Source organism: Lepus europaeus, chromosome 16, assembly GCF_033115175.1.
Source record: "Lepus europaeus isolate LE1 chromosome 16, mLepTim1.pri, whole genome shotgun sequence".
Lineage (NCBI taxonomy): Eukaryota > Metazoa > Chordata > Mammalia > Lagomorpha > Leporidae > Lepus > Lepus europaeus.
The window spans coordinates 47,418,699-47,436,760 of record NC_084842.1 but is presented as its reverse complement, the minus strand read 5'-3'; the positions used below and the strand labels follow the sequence as shown (position 1 = coordinate 47,436,760).

Genomic DNA, 18,062 nt, shown 5'->3' with positions numbered 1-18,062 from the left:
TGCTGTTAGTCTAATGGGTTTTCCTTTGTACATAATTTGACATTTTTCTCTGTCTTTAGGATTTTCTCCTTGTCCTTAACTATAAAATGCCTTGGAGAAGGTCTTTTTTGGTTGACTCTGGTTGGGATCCTTTGAGCTTCCTGTATCTGGATATCCATATCTCTTTCAAGACATGGGAATTTTTCAACTGTTCTGTGTTCTCAATGCCCCTTTCCTTCAGGTATGCCTATAATGTGAATATGTGTTTGCTTACTGTCCCATTAGTCTTATAGGCTTCCTCACTTCTTTTTGTCTGCCTGTGTTGTTTTAGAAGTCCTCAAGATCAGGAATTCTTTGACTTTGTTCTGTTCTGTTGTTGCAGCTCTCAGTCGTATTTTTATTTCATTGAAATTTTCAGTTTGAAAATTTTTGGTTCTTTTTAATGAATTTGAATTTCTCATTCTTATTGTGAATTGTGTCTCTGTATTCTCTTGTATCTCATTGAGTTTCCTTAGTGTCATTGTTAATTCTGTTTCAGGCATTTCATAGGTTGTTTCAAATCAAGATTTAATTCTTGAGAGCTGTTTTGTTTTTGTTTTTGTTTTTGTTTTGGGGATGTTATGCTTCCTTTGTTCTTTATTTTTACTCTGTCCCTACATTGATGTCTGCATATCTGGCATAACAGTTCCTTCTTCATGGAGTGCCTTTCATTGGATTTTCAGATGGAATGCAGGGTATGAGTAGAGCACAGAAGTGTAACCTCTGATTCCTCTTTTTTAAAAAAACTCTTTTTAAAGATTTATTTTATTTAGTTGAAAGAGTTACAGAGAGAGGCAGAGTCAGAGACAGAAATCTTCCATCCACTGGTTCACTCCCCAGATGGCCTCAACGGCCTGAGCTGCGCCGATCCGAAGGCAGGATCTGGGAGCTTCTTCTGGGTCTCCCATGCGGGTGCAGGGGCCCAAGGACTTGGGCCACCTTCCACTGCTTTCCCAGGCCATAGCAGAGAGCCAGATGGGAAGAGGAGTAGCCGGGACACGAACTGGTCAGGCCAGGGCTTTAACCCGCTGTGCCGCAGCGCCGGCCCCAGCCTCTGATTTCTTCAATGCAGTCAGTGTCAGCAGTGTCCATAAGTGCTACAGGTGTCAAATCCAGCAGTTTATGCAGGTGGATGTGTGACTTTGAAATGGATGTAGGCTTCCAAAGCTGTGTGCACTCAGTCCCTAGAGTTGGGTGTCAGTCACATCAGATTTTGTGATGGCTATAGCCATGTCCTTTGACCTAGAATGAGCTGTCCCCTTATCCTGCCAGTCAGACACCAACAGCTGTGGCCCTGGAATTGTGTGTGATGCATATCAACCTTCTGCAAGTCCTGCTGGGAGGATAGGATCAGAGTGATGCTGGGACTTGGAGCACCAGAAGCCCTAGTGCCAGCAAGGGAGAGTGTGAACTGGATTTTGCTGTGGCCTCATGGATTGAATACAGGTTTTGTAGGGGATTGTGAATTGGAAGGCATGGGTCTGGATCCAATGGAATGCAAATAGGGTCCACTCCAGGTAGTGAGAAGCATCCTCACTATGTTCTTGACTTGAAACCTAAATGTGTTATAAGCACTACCTGTAATAGTGTTCCTTAGGATTGAGTAGTGTTTCAACTGATATACAGGTGTTCCAAATCCTGTTACATCCTTACCATGATAATGCTAACCCACAGGAAATGATAATGAAGCAATCCCACTTTTCCTTGAACTTTTTGAAGCAGCTTCCCCCTCCCAACTCAGTGTACAAGGGTTTCACTGCAGCATTGTTTATACTGGCAGGGGATTGGGTGCAAACTAAATGTCTGTCATTGTGGTCTTATTAATACATTTCACACAAGTGTGCATACACACACCCACAAAGATGTACATGGAATACTATACAATTGTAAACATGGTGGGAACCCCTCCAGGTCCTAAAATGGAAATGTTGACCATATAAATGTAGGAATTAAAGTGCAGAGCAGTCTGCTGCTGCTTGTATGTTAGGAGGAGGGAACGAGGGAAGTGAGACTGTGCTTACATCTATAGGCTAGGGAAGAAGCAGGTGCCACTGGTCAGTTAGAGGTTGGAGGGGAGGGAGCGAGAGTAGGGTGGACACCCAGGGGAACTCCTCACTGGATACCTTTTCTATTCTTCTGCTTTTGTACCATGCTGACGGATTACCTGTTTAACACTGAAACGCTTATTTAACCATTTAGAATACTTTGTTTGAAGTTTATGTTCATTTATAATTCGTGTATTGAGAAGGTTTCTAGTTGATTTATTGTGAACAATTTGTGTAAAATCCTAAAGGAGTGATGACTAAAGAAACTGCTGTTTCAGAAATCTCAAAAAGACTCATGTTTGTTTATTTTTTCTTTTCTTTTGGGAACTTCGTGCAATCCTCAGTTTTCAGAGATCCAGGGAGAGGTAATTCATCCATTAGGTTTTCCTAATGAGTGGGATACAACTGGTATCCTACTACCTAAAACTTGTCATACTTGCTATAACCTGTAGAATATGAATTCATTGTTAAGTGAAATTTTTATAAATTGACTAAACTGCATATGTACCAACTCTTGAACTTTTGTAAAAATAATTTTAGTAGTCAGTATATATGATTATTTGCAAATGTTCCTTGTTGCCTGGGTCTAAGGCTATTTGTAAAGGTATCTGTCAAAAATGACCAGCAATTAAGGTGTCTTGGTAAACTTAACATACTCTGGAACATAAGTTGGAATTGACACATATTAGATAAATATACCAGTAAATATTTGGGGATCCATAAACTATGGGTAAGGGTAGGTAGAGCACAAAATGAAAGAAAATAAAGGCAGACATGCTCTGGGCATTCTTTGGACTCTGGCTTTTTGCTTAGACCATCTTGATTTTTGCCTTGTGTGAAATTATTTAATGTCCAGGAGCACTGAGTTGGAATTAGAATTTTATCCTGGATGTGATGATGCTGAAAATGATAGAAAGTACATATTGAAATAAATGAAATTCCTAATTACATTAACTACATCTGCCTTCCTGACTCGTGGGGCTGATTCTGTGCTCTCTGTTTCCATTAGTGCCTGTGTCTACCTCTCTGTCAGGGATTTCAAACTAGGATTTTAGATTTCAGCATCTGAGGGGCTGTGTCTTCTACATCATGTCACATCCGTGTGACATTCTGCTTCATGTCGAGAAGCAGGGAGTCCACTGGATTGTTCTGGTTTCCCTTTCTATCTTGTTAATTTCACAGAGACTCATCCATCGGGGAGGAGGGTGGCAGGGAGTTGGGAGCAGACTGGTCTGATAGGATCAGGGCTACTGAGGGTGTTGGAGGAAGTAGCAGTGTTCCTAAAATGAGCTCATGGTTTGGACTGATAACACTTTGAATTAGGCCAGCCTTGACCTGCATTCCCCTTAGTTATTGGTGCTTCCTGCATCTTAAAGACTGAACTCCTCCGAGATGGAACTAATAAATGAATACCTCTTCAAAAACATAGAATTTTAAATTCACTTTTGAGCCTAACATCAATCTTGGGATGTCTTTCAATTAAAAATATAAACTATGACCCCTAATTGAAGTGATGTTGCTATTTACTGTTACTGGATGTGTCATCATTATGGTAAGGCCTTTTTTGGGTAGGTATAATAAAAACAGCAGGCTTTTTATGGCCATCTACCAACTGATATTTAGGTGTAGAATTAATTCCATTGTATTGTCCGTCTTTCCACCTTAACATTGCCTGTATGTTGAGATCTTTTGCAATGTAAGAAATGCTGTCAACAGAAATATTGTTACTTTGAAAACCATTTTAGAGGAAGTTATATTTTTAATAAGTTGATAAAGTAGGGCATTTTTCATTTTCTGATAGGAGTTTTTCATGAAATTAAAATTAGTCAATAGCTTGAATGAATATTCTGTTAACAGAATTGTGTATTTTGGCTACATCACCTTCCTGAAAACTATAATTATTTAGTGTAGCACTGCTCCAGACTGATGCCAACCATGAGTCACTTCTTCTTTAGATGCATTAGAAGCTACCTTTGGACCTGAAATGTCACTGGCACTTCTCTTTATTTGCCTCTTTGTCACTTTCCTGATCAAAACCAGACCCTTTTATGGAAAACCCAAAGAATTTGTCTCTGGCAGAGGAGCAGAAACAGGAAAACTAGGTACCCACAGGGACCAAGTCACATCCTCAAGTTGGCTAAGAGCCTTGTATGCTGTTGCCTCTAAGCACGGTACGCACTGCAGATGATTGATGTATCAACTCGAACTGTCTTTGAACTCCCCCTAATAGGACAAATAATCCTTGATAAGTGTAAGGCTAACTTGGAGATCCAAACAAGGCTGGAACCTTGCCTTTTTGTCCTCCTTGTGACTGATCGTGACGATTGGTAGACATGCAGAATGTTAGAAACTGAGCTTTTGAGATTCCAGGTGGTGTAGGGTGTAGATTGCTGTGGTGGAGGTAACGAAATACTGCACTCAGTCATTTTTAGATCTTAACTATTTATGAGAGCTAAATGTTCCCCTGTCTTGCTGCTCACAATCCTGAGTTCATCTTCCTTTGAACTACTGGGTTGCCTCATTTGTTTTCCCCAACATGTCAGTAAAGGGAGGATAGGCTGAGGTCAGCCATGCATATAAAAGTTACTGGAAAGACAGTAATTGCCTTATCCTAAGGGACAGAGCGTGTAGCCAGACCCTGGACAACAGGCAGCGCAGGAGAGAAAGAACGGAGGGCAGGGTTTCAGTGGAGTGTTCCCTGGAGCTGGGCATCAGAGGAGGGACGAGTGTCGTACTGCCCGATCATCCTTGGAAGCAGAGCCCATTGCGTCCCTTTGAGACCCCCGTCACAGGGCAGTCAGACCTCGGAACAGGTAGCAGGTGAGATTTCTCCAGGCTGCCAGGACTGTGACTGTGGCTGGTGGAGGTGCTGCGTGTCCCAAGTACTGTACAGTCCTTTCAGGTGCTGTCATTTGCAGTGTGGGAGTGTCTGTGGCTGGAAGCACTGCTTCCTTCTTGATACGGCAGTGACGTGGGTAGCTGGTGGAGCCCCGAGTGTGCCTTGGGGAAGAGGTAACACCTGCTCGATTTGTCGCTGGATAACTCAGTATCACACGGCCTAGGTGATTACTCTGGATCAGCTACTCATTGTCCTAAAGGACAGAGAGCAACTATGTCAGCCACCCAACAAGGAAGAAAATCTCAAATGAGAAAAGAAATATATTCTCAAATTAAGTTGTCTTTGGAGCAGCCTTGTATGAGGCTGACATAGCAAACAGCCTGGGTCTTGTCATCCTCCGAGATGCTCCAAAGATTATTGACCTCAGTGTTCAGTCACCTGATTGTGATATCCAGGGTACACAAAGCTGCAGTTTCCCAGACAGATAATTAAATTTAAATGCAGAAAACATTAGCAAAGCATTAAAGCATGTAAATCAGCATGAAGTCCATAGTAACACAAGTGCTCCTACAGTGAAGGATTGCAGACCTCATGTTCTCCCCATCACGTGCTCCTGTCTGTTTTGTTTTCTGTGCTTCCTAATGAAGGCAGAACATCAAACCGGTTTTTAAGATGATGTCAAGTGCTGAGAGAGTTCCTAGGGAAAAGTGGCATTCTCCGAGGCAAACAGGATCCAGATCACTTAGGGCTGATTGATTTTATGATCAGTGCTTAGGTTGCTGCTAAAAGCAGATAGGTTTCCAATACATATCTGAAACCCTGAAACCTAAGAGGGCTTTCCAGCTCCATCCATCTTCACGAGCAGCACAGAACTCACTGTTTCCATTCTGATTTCCAGGCGGTTGTAAAGAAAACTGGAGTTAACTGTCGAGGGCACTCGTTAGGCGCATGCTGGCTTAAAGTCGTATTAAATTACCACAGTGAAACTGTAGTAGGAACCATCAGTGATTATCAGAGGATCAGAGGGAACTTAAAGCATTTAAAAGATTTGCATCTCTTAGTGGCTTGTTTTTTTATTTTTTGTACAAGAAATGTGTGCTTGGGGTTTCGTTCTTTCCATAGGACTGATGTTAGCAGTATCTCAGTGACATCACCATTGTGATGGCTTATCCCAGGTTTCCCGATGCTCATTTATTCCATCACCTGACTGGCATTGTTCTTCTTTATTTTTATTTGAGAGGCAGAGTTAGATTTTCCGTCCATTGGTTCACTCCCCAAATGGCTGCAATGGCCAGGGCTGGACCAGGCTGGAGCTAGGTGCTTCTTCTGGATTTCCCACACGGGTTCAGTGGCCCAAGCACTTGGACCATCTTCCACTGCTTTCCCAGGCTCATTAGCAGGGAGCTGGATCAGAAGTGGAGCCGTCGGGACTCAAACTGGTGCCTATATGGGATGTCAGCTCTGCAGGCAGCAGCTTAACCTGCTACACCACAGCGCCAGCCACCTGGCATTTTTCTTGTACTGCACAGTGAATTCTTTTTCATGGGAACTTAGAAAATAAGTTGAGACTACAGTAAAAGTTGTTAATTCACAGGCTTCCATAATTGAGAACTTGTGATTATTTGACTTGGGTTTAACTGGAATTTTCCTTGAATATCTATGAAAACGGAGACACTTGGTAACAGGCTAAGCATTCTCACTGCAGGGCCCTGTGTGAGTGGGTGGAATGCCCACTCTGGACCTGTCTCTCCTGGAGCGTGTGCTTCCGCCTGCTCCTCCCTGGCAATAATAGCCTTGTGTTCCGATTTCAGTGGAGAAGCAGAAGTGAGAAAAATGTCCTGAGGCACAAGAGCGGACGAGTCCTCAAACAGAACTTAGGGGAGAATTTATTTCCAAAGATATGCCTTCACGTACCCACCCTTTGTGGGGAGGCACGTGAGGTAGTAGAAGAAGCCTTAGGGGGGCTGGCGCTGTGGCATAGCTAGTAAAGCCACCGCCTGCAGTGCCGACATCCCATGTTGGCACTAGTTCGAACCCTGGCTGCTCCACTCCCAATCCAGCTCCATGCTATAGCCTGGGAAAGCAGTAGAAGATGGCCCAAGTGCTTGGGCTCCTGCAGCTGTGTGGGATATGCGGAAGAAGCTCCTGGCTTCGGATCAGTCCAGCTCCAGCCATTGTGGACATCTGGGGAGTGAACCAGCGGATGGAAGACCTCTCTCTTTGTGTCTCTCTCTCTCTGCCTCTACCTTTCTATAACTCTGCCTTTCAAATGAATAAATAAATATTTTTTTTAAAAAAGATTTGATTCATCAAAAGAAAAACGTTAGGATGGAACTCACTTGGGAGGTCATAACTTACAAAGTGGAAGGGTGATCCGAATGCACGGTGGTCGTATTATTAAGGCATTGAGCATTATGAGCGAGTATAAGAAGAAAACCACTTACATAATCAGATTTATCATGTCCTATAAGGAGAATAAAGCTTCAGTAATCTGTAAGTTCTTAGTTCTTTTCCTGAATATCTTTTTTTTTTTTTTTTTGGAAAGGCAGAGTTAGACAGTGAGAAAGAGAAAAGTCTTCCTTCCATTGGTTCACTCCCGAAATGGCCGCTACAGCCGGTGCACTGCGCCAAAGCAAAGCCAGGAGCCAGGTGCTTCCTCTTGGTCTCCCATGCGGGTGCAGGGCCCAAGCACTTGGGCCATCCTCCACTGCCTTCCCAGGCCACAGCAGAAAGCTGGACTGGAAGAGGAGCAACTGGGACAGAACCGGTGCCCCAACTAGGACTAGAACTTGGGTGCTGGTGCCACAGGCGGAGGATTAGCCTAGTGAACCGCGGCACCGGCCTTCCTGAATATCTTTAAGCCATTTGCTGATTGATTAATTTGAAACAAAATAATGGTTTTTGTCCTTACTAGGGCCGGTGGGAAAGTCAACAGGATGTATCCCAAACAGCAGTTTCCAGAGGAATGGCTCCAGTCCCCCCAGCCCTCCCTGTGTGTCCCCCAAATAACCATTCCCCAGAACCAGGTGAGTTGTCTTTTCATTTGTCAATCACTGTCATGAAAATTGATTTCCTGCCGGGTAACCACTATTTTATTAATGTCCATATGGGTTTTTCTCCCTCTTGTCTTAACATGTTGAACTACACAGATTTTGGTTTGTTAAATTTATCTTGTGTTCCTTCTTGTACATTGTTGTCCCATAAGCCAAGTTCTTGTACAAAAAGACTTCTTATGTATTCGTATTCCCATGAGGTTTTTGAAACACAAAGCTCACCCTGTGTTTCTTGTAAAGTGGTGGTTAGATCCACAGCCTTGACCAGATGCAGGTGAATCTGAGCGTGTGCGTAGAGAAGGGCCTGAAGACACGAATGCCTGTCTCTTTTTTGGTGATGTGTGAAGCCATTGATTATCGTCCAGCTTTTTATTAAGGATCATCTTCACTGTAGAATGTTAGCTGAACTTGTTAGAAAGTTCTAGATTGTCCAGTTTTTTCCTCAGCACTAAGATGATTATATTCTTCTGACCCTGTATTCTTCCTAAGTATTGTATATTTATCATCCTCTTTGATCTCCCTTCCCTGTTGTCTTCTTGTGAATTATTTGACTTTTCTGAACTAAATTGTAATGTATTCACATTAAAGCTCTCTCTTTGCTTTATTTTTTTTAGTGATGACTTTCGTGATTCAATATATTTTCTTCTCCAGCCTACTTAAAGTTGCTATTTTACTGTTTTATGTAAAATGGAGAAGCCTCTCAGTGGTACGGGTCTGTTTACCAGTTGTATGGCCAGTGCATGTGGAGACCTTTCGGGGGTTATGTGGAGTAGAGCTTTAGGAGGGAAGTGCACTTCTGTGCAAGCAGAACGTGAATGTTCCTATGGTTCTTTGCTGACCTTCTTAAAGAGGGAATGTGGATACAGCTTTTTACCACCTGTGACTTGGATTAGGTCTTCCTGTAAACTAATAAGGGGGCAGAAATGTTGCATCATAGGTATTGTCTGCACCTCTGAGCCCAGCCTTTCGTAATTAACCATCGATAAGACTATAGTTAATTCAGGACATCTCTCCCTGTCTTATGAAAACAATGCAAATACCTCCCTTTTCCCAAAATACCACTTTTATCATCTTCCTTCACTAAATAGTTACCAAAAATTAGAGTTCAGTATGACTTATTTCTGGACTTCAAAGACTCATAGTCTACATGGAGAGCTACACGTGTGTGTTATCGGCTGTGTGACTTGAAAATCCAGTCCCGTTTTGTTCTATGTCAGAAGTCGGTGCTTGCACCACTTGGTGACTAGGAGGCGGGTGGATTACCCTGCAGATTCCAATAGGAACACTGCAGACTACAACATTTTGGAAGCAGCACAGTTACTGCCATTAAGTTGGAAAAGGAAACACCATTGTGTTTCAGGGTAACTACATTAATATGTTTTTCTTATATATTTTTAGAAGATTGATTTATTTATTTGAAAGGCATAGAGACAGATCGATCGATCAATCTTCCATCCGCTGGTTTACTCCTCCAAATGGCTGCAGCAGCCAGGCTGGGCCAGGCAAAAGCCAGGAGCCACAGGCTGCATTCGGGTCTCCCACATGGATGACGGAGACACATGTATTTGAGCCATCTTCCACTACTTTCCCAGTGCATTAGCAGGGAGCTGGGTCAGAAGTCGAGTAGCCAAGACTTAGTTGGCAGTCTGACATGGAATACCGGCATTGCAAGTGGCAGCTTAGCCTGGCGTACTACAACACCAGTCCCTGATGATAATTATTAAAGGAATTAAAAAGAATTATATTGTTAGATTTGCTTACAAATAATATTTGGAAAATTCGCAGGAAAAGATTCTGTGTCATTGTTTATATCTTTTTCTCCCTTTCAATATTGTTGACAGGACTTGGTAGCTTTGCAGCCTCCTACTTGAATCCGGTAAAATCCTTTGTGCCGCAGATGCCAAAGCTGCTGAAGTCTCTCTTTCCCGTCCGCGATGAAAAGAGGGGCAAACAGCTCCCACCCCTGACACATCAGGTACAGAGCACCAGGAAGGCAGCGGTGCATATTTGTAAAATAAATTGCTGGTGGCGATGCTGTTGTGCTGAAGCCAGAGGGAGAAGGGTAGTGGCTGTGAGGGCTTTGAGACCGAGTAAAAGCTTGTGATAATTTCTCTTCCACTCTCTTCAGAGATAACAGAGCTGTTTAAACTTATTGACACACTCCATCCTTTTTGCTTTTAAAATTGCCAAGTACGCTACTAATGTGATTTATGGTAATATCACTTAGAGCAACAATAGTAAAATTTATGAAGTGCACTTAGTGTTGTTTGTGTACTGCCAAGTAGAAAATGTAATTCTATTTTTAATTCTTGATTTCATTTCATTTTTTCAAACAATTTTATATCATGACTGTCCTTCCCTCTCAACCTCTGTTTCCTGGGCTGTGGATAAACCTGTGCTTGGACTGAAAAGTGATCGCTTGTCTTATTTCCTTTTTGCTCAAAACTCTCAGCCCCAGGATAAATGTTAGAGAAAATGCTTTCACAGTTTTCCAGACAATCAGGAAGCTGCTATTGGGCAGTGGCGAATGGAAACCCTGTTGGAAATGCAGTTTCTAGCCTTATGTAGGTGTTAACTCAGCAGAAAATGATAAATGAGGATTTATTTATACTCATTCAAAAACACATACCGTGCAAGTTCAGTTGTTGAAGTAGGTCTTTTGACATCAGGTTCTTTGAAACATTCAAATTGCAGAAGTGCAGTTGAGTAGTAGACCTAACTGTTGAAAGGATTCTCTGAAGTCTATGAGTATGCATTTTCAAGGGAGATGGAATTTGTTTTATTCGACTGCTGTGTGGATATAAAGTTGTTCCAATCTAGCATCACACAAGCATACACATAAACACGGTAGATGAGAAACATGACTCATCGAGACTTAGGAAACGTTTAGACACAGAGTGTCCTTGACGGCCATCGAAGTGAATCTGTGACTGTGGAAACTGAGTCACAGGGACTGAGTAGGCAGAACTGGCTTTTACCAGTGTTTGTTATGTCTGTTATTCTGTCCTACGTTGCTTCACAAAGGATGATTCCTCAGCTGTCAGAATCACCAAGGTAGCTTTTAAAAAACAACAGTTTTCAACCTGCCTTGGTAAACCATAGATAGCCTACCTTGGGATAACTTATAATCTACATTTATAAGCACCCAAGGAGATTCTTATTCACATTAAGATTTGATAAATTTTGTTTTTCCATTGCTGTTTGCTAAAGGCTAAGCTGTCCAGAAAATTACAATAGTGTTGAAAAAATACCCCACTGTATTTACAACTATGATTTTTAAAGCTATTTTCAGTTTTTTAAAAATACAAGGGGGCGAGAGAGAGATGTCTTCCATCTGTTTGCTCACTTCCCAAATGGCTGCAATGGCCAGGTCTAGGCCAGGCAAACCTGGAATTCCATCCACATCTCACCCACACAGATGGCAGGGAACCAGACACTTTGGCCACCTTCTGCCACTTTCCCAGGCACACAAGCAGGGAGCTGGATCAGAAGTGGAGCAGCCAGGACTCTGACCAGTGATGCCATTGTTGCAGGCAGTGCCTTAACCTCCTATACCACAACGCTAGCCCCTGTTTTCAGGTTTTTTAAAAATTATTTTTATTATTTTTATTTTTTGGACAGGCAGAGTGGACAGTGAGAGAGAGAGAGAGAGAAAGGTCTTCCTTTGCCATTGGTTCACCCTCCAATGGCCGCCGTGGCCAGCGCACCACGCTGATCCGAAGGCAGGAGCCAGGTACTTCTCCTGGTCTCCCATGGGGTGCAGGGCCCAAGCACTTGGGCCATCCTCCACTGTACTCCCTGGCCACAGCAGAGAGCTGGCCTGGAAGAGGAGCAACCGGGACAGAATCCGGCGCCCCAACCGGGACTATTTCATTATTTTTTTAAAATCTTCATAATAATGGAGTCCCATTTACTAGAGTAGTAGAGGTTCTGACTTAGAAAAAACAAAAAAACCTCTGCTTCTCTTCCTTGTGGTGTCTCCAGGGAAAAGGTATCTTTTTTTTTTCTTTATATATTTTAACTTTTATTTAATAAATATAAACTTCCAAAGTACAACTTTTGGATTATAGCGGCTTTTTCCCCCCATAACCACCCTGCCACCCACAACCATCCCATCTCCCACTTCCTCTCCCATCCCATTCTTCATCAGGATTCGTTTTCAATTCTCTTTATATACAGAAGATCAATTTAGTATATACTAAGTAAAGTTTTCAACAGTTTGCACCCACATAGCAACACAAAGTGTAAAGTACTGTTTGAGTATTAGTTATACCATTAATTCTCATAGTACGGCACATTAAGGACAGAGATCGTTCATGGGGAGCAAGTGCACAGTGACTCCTGTTGTTGATTTAACAATTGACGCTCTTACTTATGACGTCAGTTGTCACCCGAGGCTCTTGTTATGAGCTGCCAAGGCTATGGGAGCCTCTTGAGTTCACCAACTCCAATTTTGTTTAGACAAGGCCATAGTCAAAATGGAAGTTCTCTCCTCCCATCAGAGAAAGGATACCTTCTTTGAAGGTATCTTTTTTTCAGACCAGTGTTCACTTTCCAGTTCTCTCTGCTTCTTTCGGGGGGGGGGGGGGGGGAGAAGGTAGTCCATCATGCTTAGACCACCGCCAGTCTTAACAGCCTGAGGGTATTCAGCTGGGCCTCATCCCAGCACTGCCCCTGCTTCTCCAGTTGTCTTGCTGGGGTCCTACCTTAAGGGGAACCCAGAGTGGGGTGAGAGACCTGGCTGGCAAATGGCACAACTGTTGTCTTCTTCATTTAACTAGCAGACTCTCTCCAGGTAGCATCTGGCTGCACTTGCGTTTTGAAAGGCAGTGTTAGCTCATTTCCTTCATCAGTGAGCAGCATGTTATCTAACTACCTAGATGAGGAACTTCAGATACATTTCCGAAATTCTTCATCTTGACTCTGTTACAACACTCCTAGGATAACAAGATTGTTTAGGGGAATTTTTTAAAATGCATATGTTCTAGCTGACATCTAGACACTTGTGAAAGTTACTGTCTGTGTTCATTTGAGCCACAGAGGGAGCATTGAACATTATATGGCCTAAGGCAGAGCCCTGTCACCTGCAAGTAGAGGTTGCTCCTCAAGCCAGACAAATCCACACATTTTAGCTCTCTTTGCCCAGTGACTGCCATCTCCACTCCACTTTTGTCCCCCTTTCTACCAAAGAGAGTATGAGAGACTTTGTGAGATTGGTTACAGAAATTCAGTGGCTTCTGTGTCCATGGCTTTCTCTGTCTGAAACAAAGCCAATGCTGTTGCCCATTGCTAGACAACCCTGTGTGCAGACTGGCTTTGCCATCACTTCGTGGAAGCCTCTAATGGTGCAGCTTAGCAGCGGCTTCAGTACCCATTCCACTCCTTTTCCAGTCTGTCTGTTTTTTACTGCTAGTCTCTGTTAGGGCACCAATTCCCGTGAACTATTCAAATGATCATTAAATAAGCACTGTTGGATGTTTAGATATTTAGAATAACATCAAAGATAGAATCCAGAGAAAGACAAATCAGTGCATATGTCTAAAAGGAATCTGGATCAATTCTGTATGGGGGAAGTAAATACTGATAGTAATATTGCATAAGATGTACTTGTTGAATATTATGGGTAGTGGTGAAATAAGCCTGTGAATATAGAGTGGATTGAGTGCCTATCCTTGTACAAATTAAAGAAAATAAGGAAGAAGGGGCTTAGGGGAAGAAAGGGAAGCATAGTTACCTTCTCAGAACTGTACCTATGAACTGCCTGAAATCTGTTCTCCTTATATTAATTAAAAAAGATGTGCAGATGTTAAACAGTAGTAATGTTGCTTCAAGTTTGTAATGTGAAGCAGCTTGAAAAACTAGACGAAATCCCCCAGTTGTCCTGGGGTCCTGTGGGGAGAGTATGTGGCATCCGTACAGCCCGTATTTAAGAACAGATTGTACTTCTACTCCACTCCTGCTTTTTCCTCTCATCATTTACAAAATGGTTTTGCTGCCCCTTTCCTACAATTACACTGGGACCGATATTAAAACTTCCACGTTTAGGTTTTTGTCCCAGTTGAGTTCAGAGGCCTGAACCTCCTTCTCTGAAGCAGACATAACAGTGAGAGGGTTCACAGCACTCCAGCTAGGCTTCCCACCCTGCCGGGAATCCTCAGACAACACCGGTTACTGCTTTCGGCTCTGGATTTATAACAACTAGAAGTGCAGTGGCCAGGTGGAGTTCTTTCAGAATATAACATCAGCGGTGACTTAAGAGGCAGGATTACAGGAGTTATTTATAGCTTGAGCTAACAGTGACTCAGAGCTAGCTGTCGAGGCATTCACGGGCTAGCAGTACTGAGAGGTGAAGATCTGCTTAAGGATGATGTTGCTGGAGCAATGAGATGAAAGTATGGGTAGTAAAAATGCAATTAAGAAAGCGAATGGTAACAACTGAGAAGTAAAATGATAGCAAGGTATTCTGTTACACCAAAACAACTGAAATTTCTGTTCTATTTTTCTGAATAACAGGAAATTTTTGAGACCATCAAATTATCCAGGTAAGGACTGAGGACTAGGGACAGGTTTTTTTTTTTTTTTTTTTTTTTTTAAGATTAATTTATTTATTTGCAAGTCGGAGTTACACAGAAAGAGGAGAGGAAGAGAGAGAGATGTCTTCCATCCGATGGTTCACTCCCCAATTGGCTACAGCAGCCGGAGCTGTGCCGATCTGAAGCCAGGAGCCAGGAGCTTCTTCTGGATCTCCCACGTGGGTGCAGGGGCCCAAGGACTTGGGTCATCTTCTGCTTTCCCAGGCCACAGCAGAGAGCTGGATTGGAAGTGGAGCAGCTGGGTCTCGAACTGGCGCCCTTATGGGATGCCGGCGCATCAGGCCAGGGCATTAACCTGCTGTGCCACAGCACCGGCCTGGGACAGGTTCTGTTTGTTGCAGTCATTCCTCCTGTTTCCACTGGTTGAGTAGGTGGAATTGAGGCACGTGTTATGTAATGAAAGAATGATGATCGCGGAAGTGCTTACAGGGACTGGTGTTGGAGTGCAGCAGCTGCCCCACTTCCCCTCCAGCTCCTGCTAATAATGTGTGTAGGAAAGCAGCCTAGGCCCCTGCTACCGTGTGGGAGACCTGGATGGGGTTCCAGGGTCTTGGCTTTGACCTGGCCATTGTGGCCATTCTAGAGAGTGAACCAACAGATGGAAAAATCTCTCTCTCCCTCCCTTCCTCTCTCACTGTAATTCTTTCTTTCAAGTAAAATAAATCTTTTTAAGAAGAAACCTCTTAATCAGAGTGTCCTTGATCTATTCAGACAAGAATGTTCAGTTCCCTCCCTCCTGCAAAGATGCGGAGATACATAACCACAGAGAAATGGAGTGCAAAGATTGTTTATTAACTAGATCTTTGGAATCAGCAGGTTCTCGGGTCAAGGTGCTGTTAGTTTCTTGGTCTTATACTTTAGTATTATGTATAAGATAGGTTAGGAAGTGTTTGTGGATGTTCGTATAAAATGGGAGTTAATGGTTTTTTCTTCTAAAAGTCTCTTAATTTACAAAATCTTTAGGCTTGAACATACTCATAAAGACTTACATTTCTCGTTTTTATGGAGATTTGTTTCTGTTTGTAATCAGTTTCTGTCTGCCTTCCAGAAGTGCAGGGATACCGTACGCACTGAAAGAGGTGGCAGCTGACAAAATTACTGTCTTTGACCTTCTGATGCACGTTTAGTAACGAATCTGGAAAATAATGAACTGCAATTAATGAAATCTGTACTCATATTCAAGTGTGTTTCTCAGACAGCACATAAAATAATTGAAAGAACTTCCTGCTCTCTAATTAGTTAGATTGAATTAATTTGGCATAATAGCTTTTTTCATGTATCTAGAAGTTTGTGTTCAGATGAAGCTATATTTATGCACTGCAGAGTTAGGGACTGTAAATGACATGTTTGATTAATCTAGGGAATTAAAGAGTTAATGGTCAGACTTAATTTCCACAGTCAAAAGTACAGTCACATGTCCAGCCTATCTCTGTTAGTGTCTGCCACCTTTGGTTAGCGATGCTTTATCAATCCCAGGGGTATTTTTCCTAATATCAGCATAGCTTCAAGAGTGGTGGGTGTATGAAGCTTTGAGTACACAGAGCAATACCCTGCAAATCTCTGGTACTGATTGAAAGATGCTTGGATAATTACCCATCTTTCATTAGTGATTCTTCTGTATATAAAACGTGGAATGAGCACAAGCAATACTTCTTCCATTTTACACAAGGATGCTGTTTTAGGCTAATCATACTTAGACTACCCTGGTAAAAGAAACTTGTGTCTTGAATAAGAGCTCACCATCCTAACTATGAAAGCCTAAGAAAGCCTATCTATACCTTGTTTTCTTTTTCTTTTTTTTTTTTTTTTTTTTTTTTGACAGGCAGAGTGGACAGTGAGAGACAGAGAGAAAGGTCTTCCTTTTGCCGTTGGTTCACCTTCCAATGGCCGCCGCGGTAGCGCGCTGCGGCCGGCGCACCGCACTGATCCGATGGCAGGAGCCAGGTACTTATCCTGGTCTCCCATGGGGTGCAGGGCCCAAGGACTTGGGCCATCCTCTATACCTTGTTTTCTAGCCGTCAGTTTTTCTTAGCCATTTGGGCTATCTAGAAAAACAGTACATATGACTGTTTTCTCTACAATTTAATACCACCCATGATAAATGTACATGGACACGGTATGCTGCATCCACTAAGTTCTGGAATAAACAAAGGGAAATTTGCCCAGGCCTTGTGACCTTGTAGAGCAGACTTGGTTTTTTTTGTTTGTTTGTTTAATTCAAAGCATCTGATTTCCATTCAGGTGCTTTGGTTGATGGATTCTTATTTAGCTGTTGTTTGGAGACTCTTATCTCTGTTTTTTCAAAAATTGTTTATTTTGAGAGGCAGGGAAACAGCTCCCATCTGCTAGTTCACTCCCCAAATGTCTGCAGCTGCTGGGACTGCGCCAGGTTGGAGCCAGGAGTAAGTCAGTCTGAGTCTCCCATGAGGGTAGTAGGGACCCAACCAATAGAGCCATCACTGTACCTCCCCAGGGTCTGCATTAGCAGTGGAGTCAGGAGTTGGAGTTAAGGATGAAACCCAGGTACTATGATTAAACCCCTGGGCCAAAATGCCCCTACTTTCATCTCAGCTTTTGTTTTGACCCAGAAATTTATTAAGTCCCAGCTGCTCGACTTCTGATCCAGCTCCCTGCTATTGCCCCTGGGAAAGCAGTGGAGTCCTTGGGCCAATGTACCCATGTGGGAGACCTGGAAGAAGCTCCTGGCTTTGGCTTGGCCCAGCTCCAGCTATTGTGGCCATTTTTTTTTTTGGGGGGGGGGGTGAACCAACGGATGGAAGATCTCTCCCTCCCTCCCTCTCTCTCTCTAGCTCTGCCTTTCAGATAAAATAAATCTTACACAAAAAACTAGTTGAAGAGGCCTGTGTGCTGGTCATTTTTGGGAATGGGCATTGTGTATTTTTTAAATCCAGAGTTGGCAAGTGTTTTGTGTTAAAGGCCATATAGTAAATTTTTTAGGTTTCTGAACAGCCAGTTGGCAAACATAACTAGGTTTTACGGTCACGTTGTCTGTCAAAACTAATCATAGATGATATTAAACAAGTCTAGTTTTGTTCCCATAAAACTTTATTTATAACCTAGGATTTGAATTTTACATAACTTTTGCATCATAAAGCAATCTTTTGATTTATATCAACCATTAAGAATATAAAAGCAATTTCTTAGCTCACAGGGCATAATGACAGACTGGATTTAAACCTTTTTTTTTTTTTTTAAAGTTTTTAGATAAACAAACTTTCCTTAACAAACTTTCTATGATTTAAGTTATTGCATCATTTTGGATGAAGTACATAATAGCCTTTTTCAAAGTATATTAATTTTTTTTTCATGTAAAATATTTAAGTTAGTTTTAACAATGATCATGTAGGTTTGGTTTTGTTTTTTAAGATTTATTTATTTGGGCTGGTGATGTGGTATAGTGAGCTAGAATCCTATATGGGTACCAGTTCGTGTCCCAGCTGCTCCTCTTCCGATCCAGCTCTCTGCTGTGGCCTGGGAAAGCAGTGGAAGATGG

At 42.5% G+C, this 18,062-nt stretch overlaps 1 protein-coding gene across 1 annotated transcript in view; it reads left to right on the top strand.

The window, feature by feature from the left end:
• KIF13B (kinesin family member 13B) overlaps positions 1-18,062 on the top strand; it is a 212,894-nt gene that overhangs the window by 177,313 nt on the left and 17,519 nt on the right. Inside the window, exons 36-37 of the mRNA XM_062212673.1 lie at positions 7,817-7,928; positions 9,797-9,930. Of these exons, the coding sequence (XP_062068657.1) occupies positions 7,817-7,928; positions 9,797-9,930 (246 nt within the window). The remainder of the gene's footprint in view (positions 1-7,816; positions 7,929-9,796; positions 9,931-18,062) is intronic.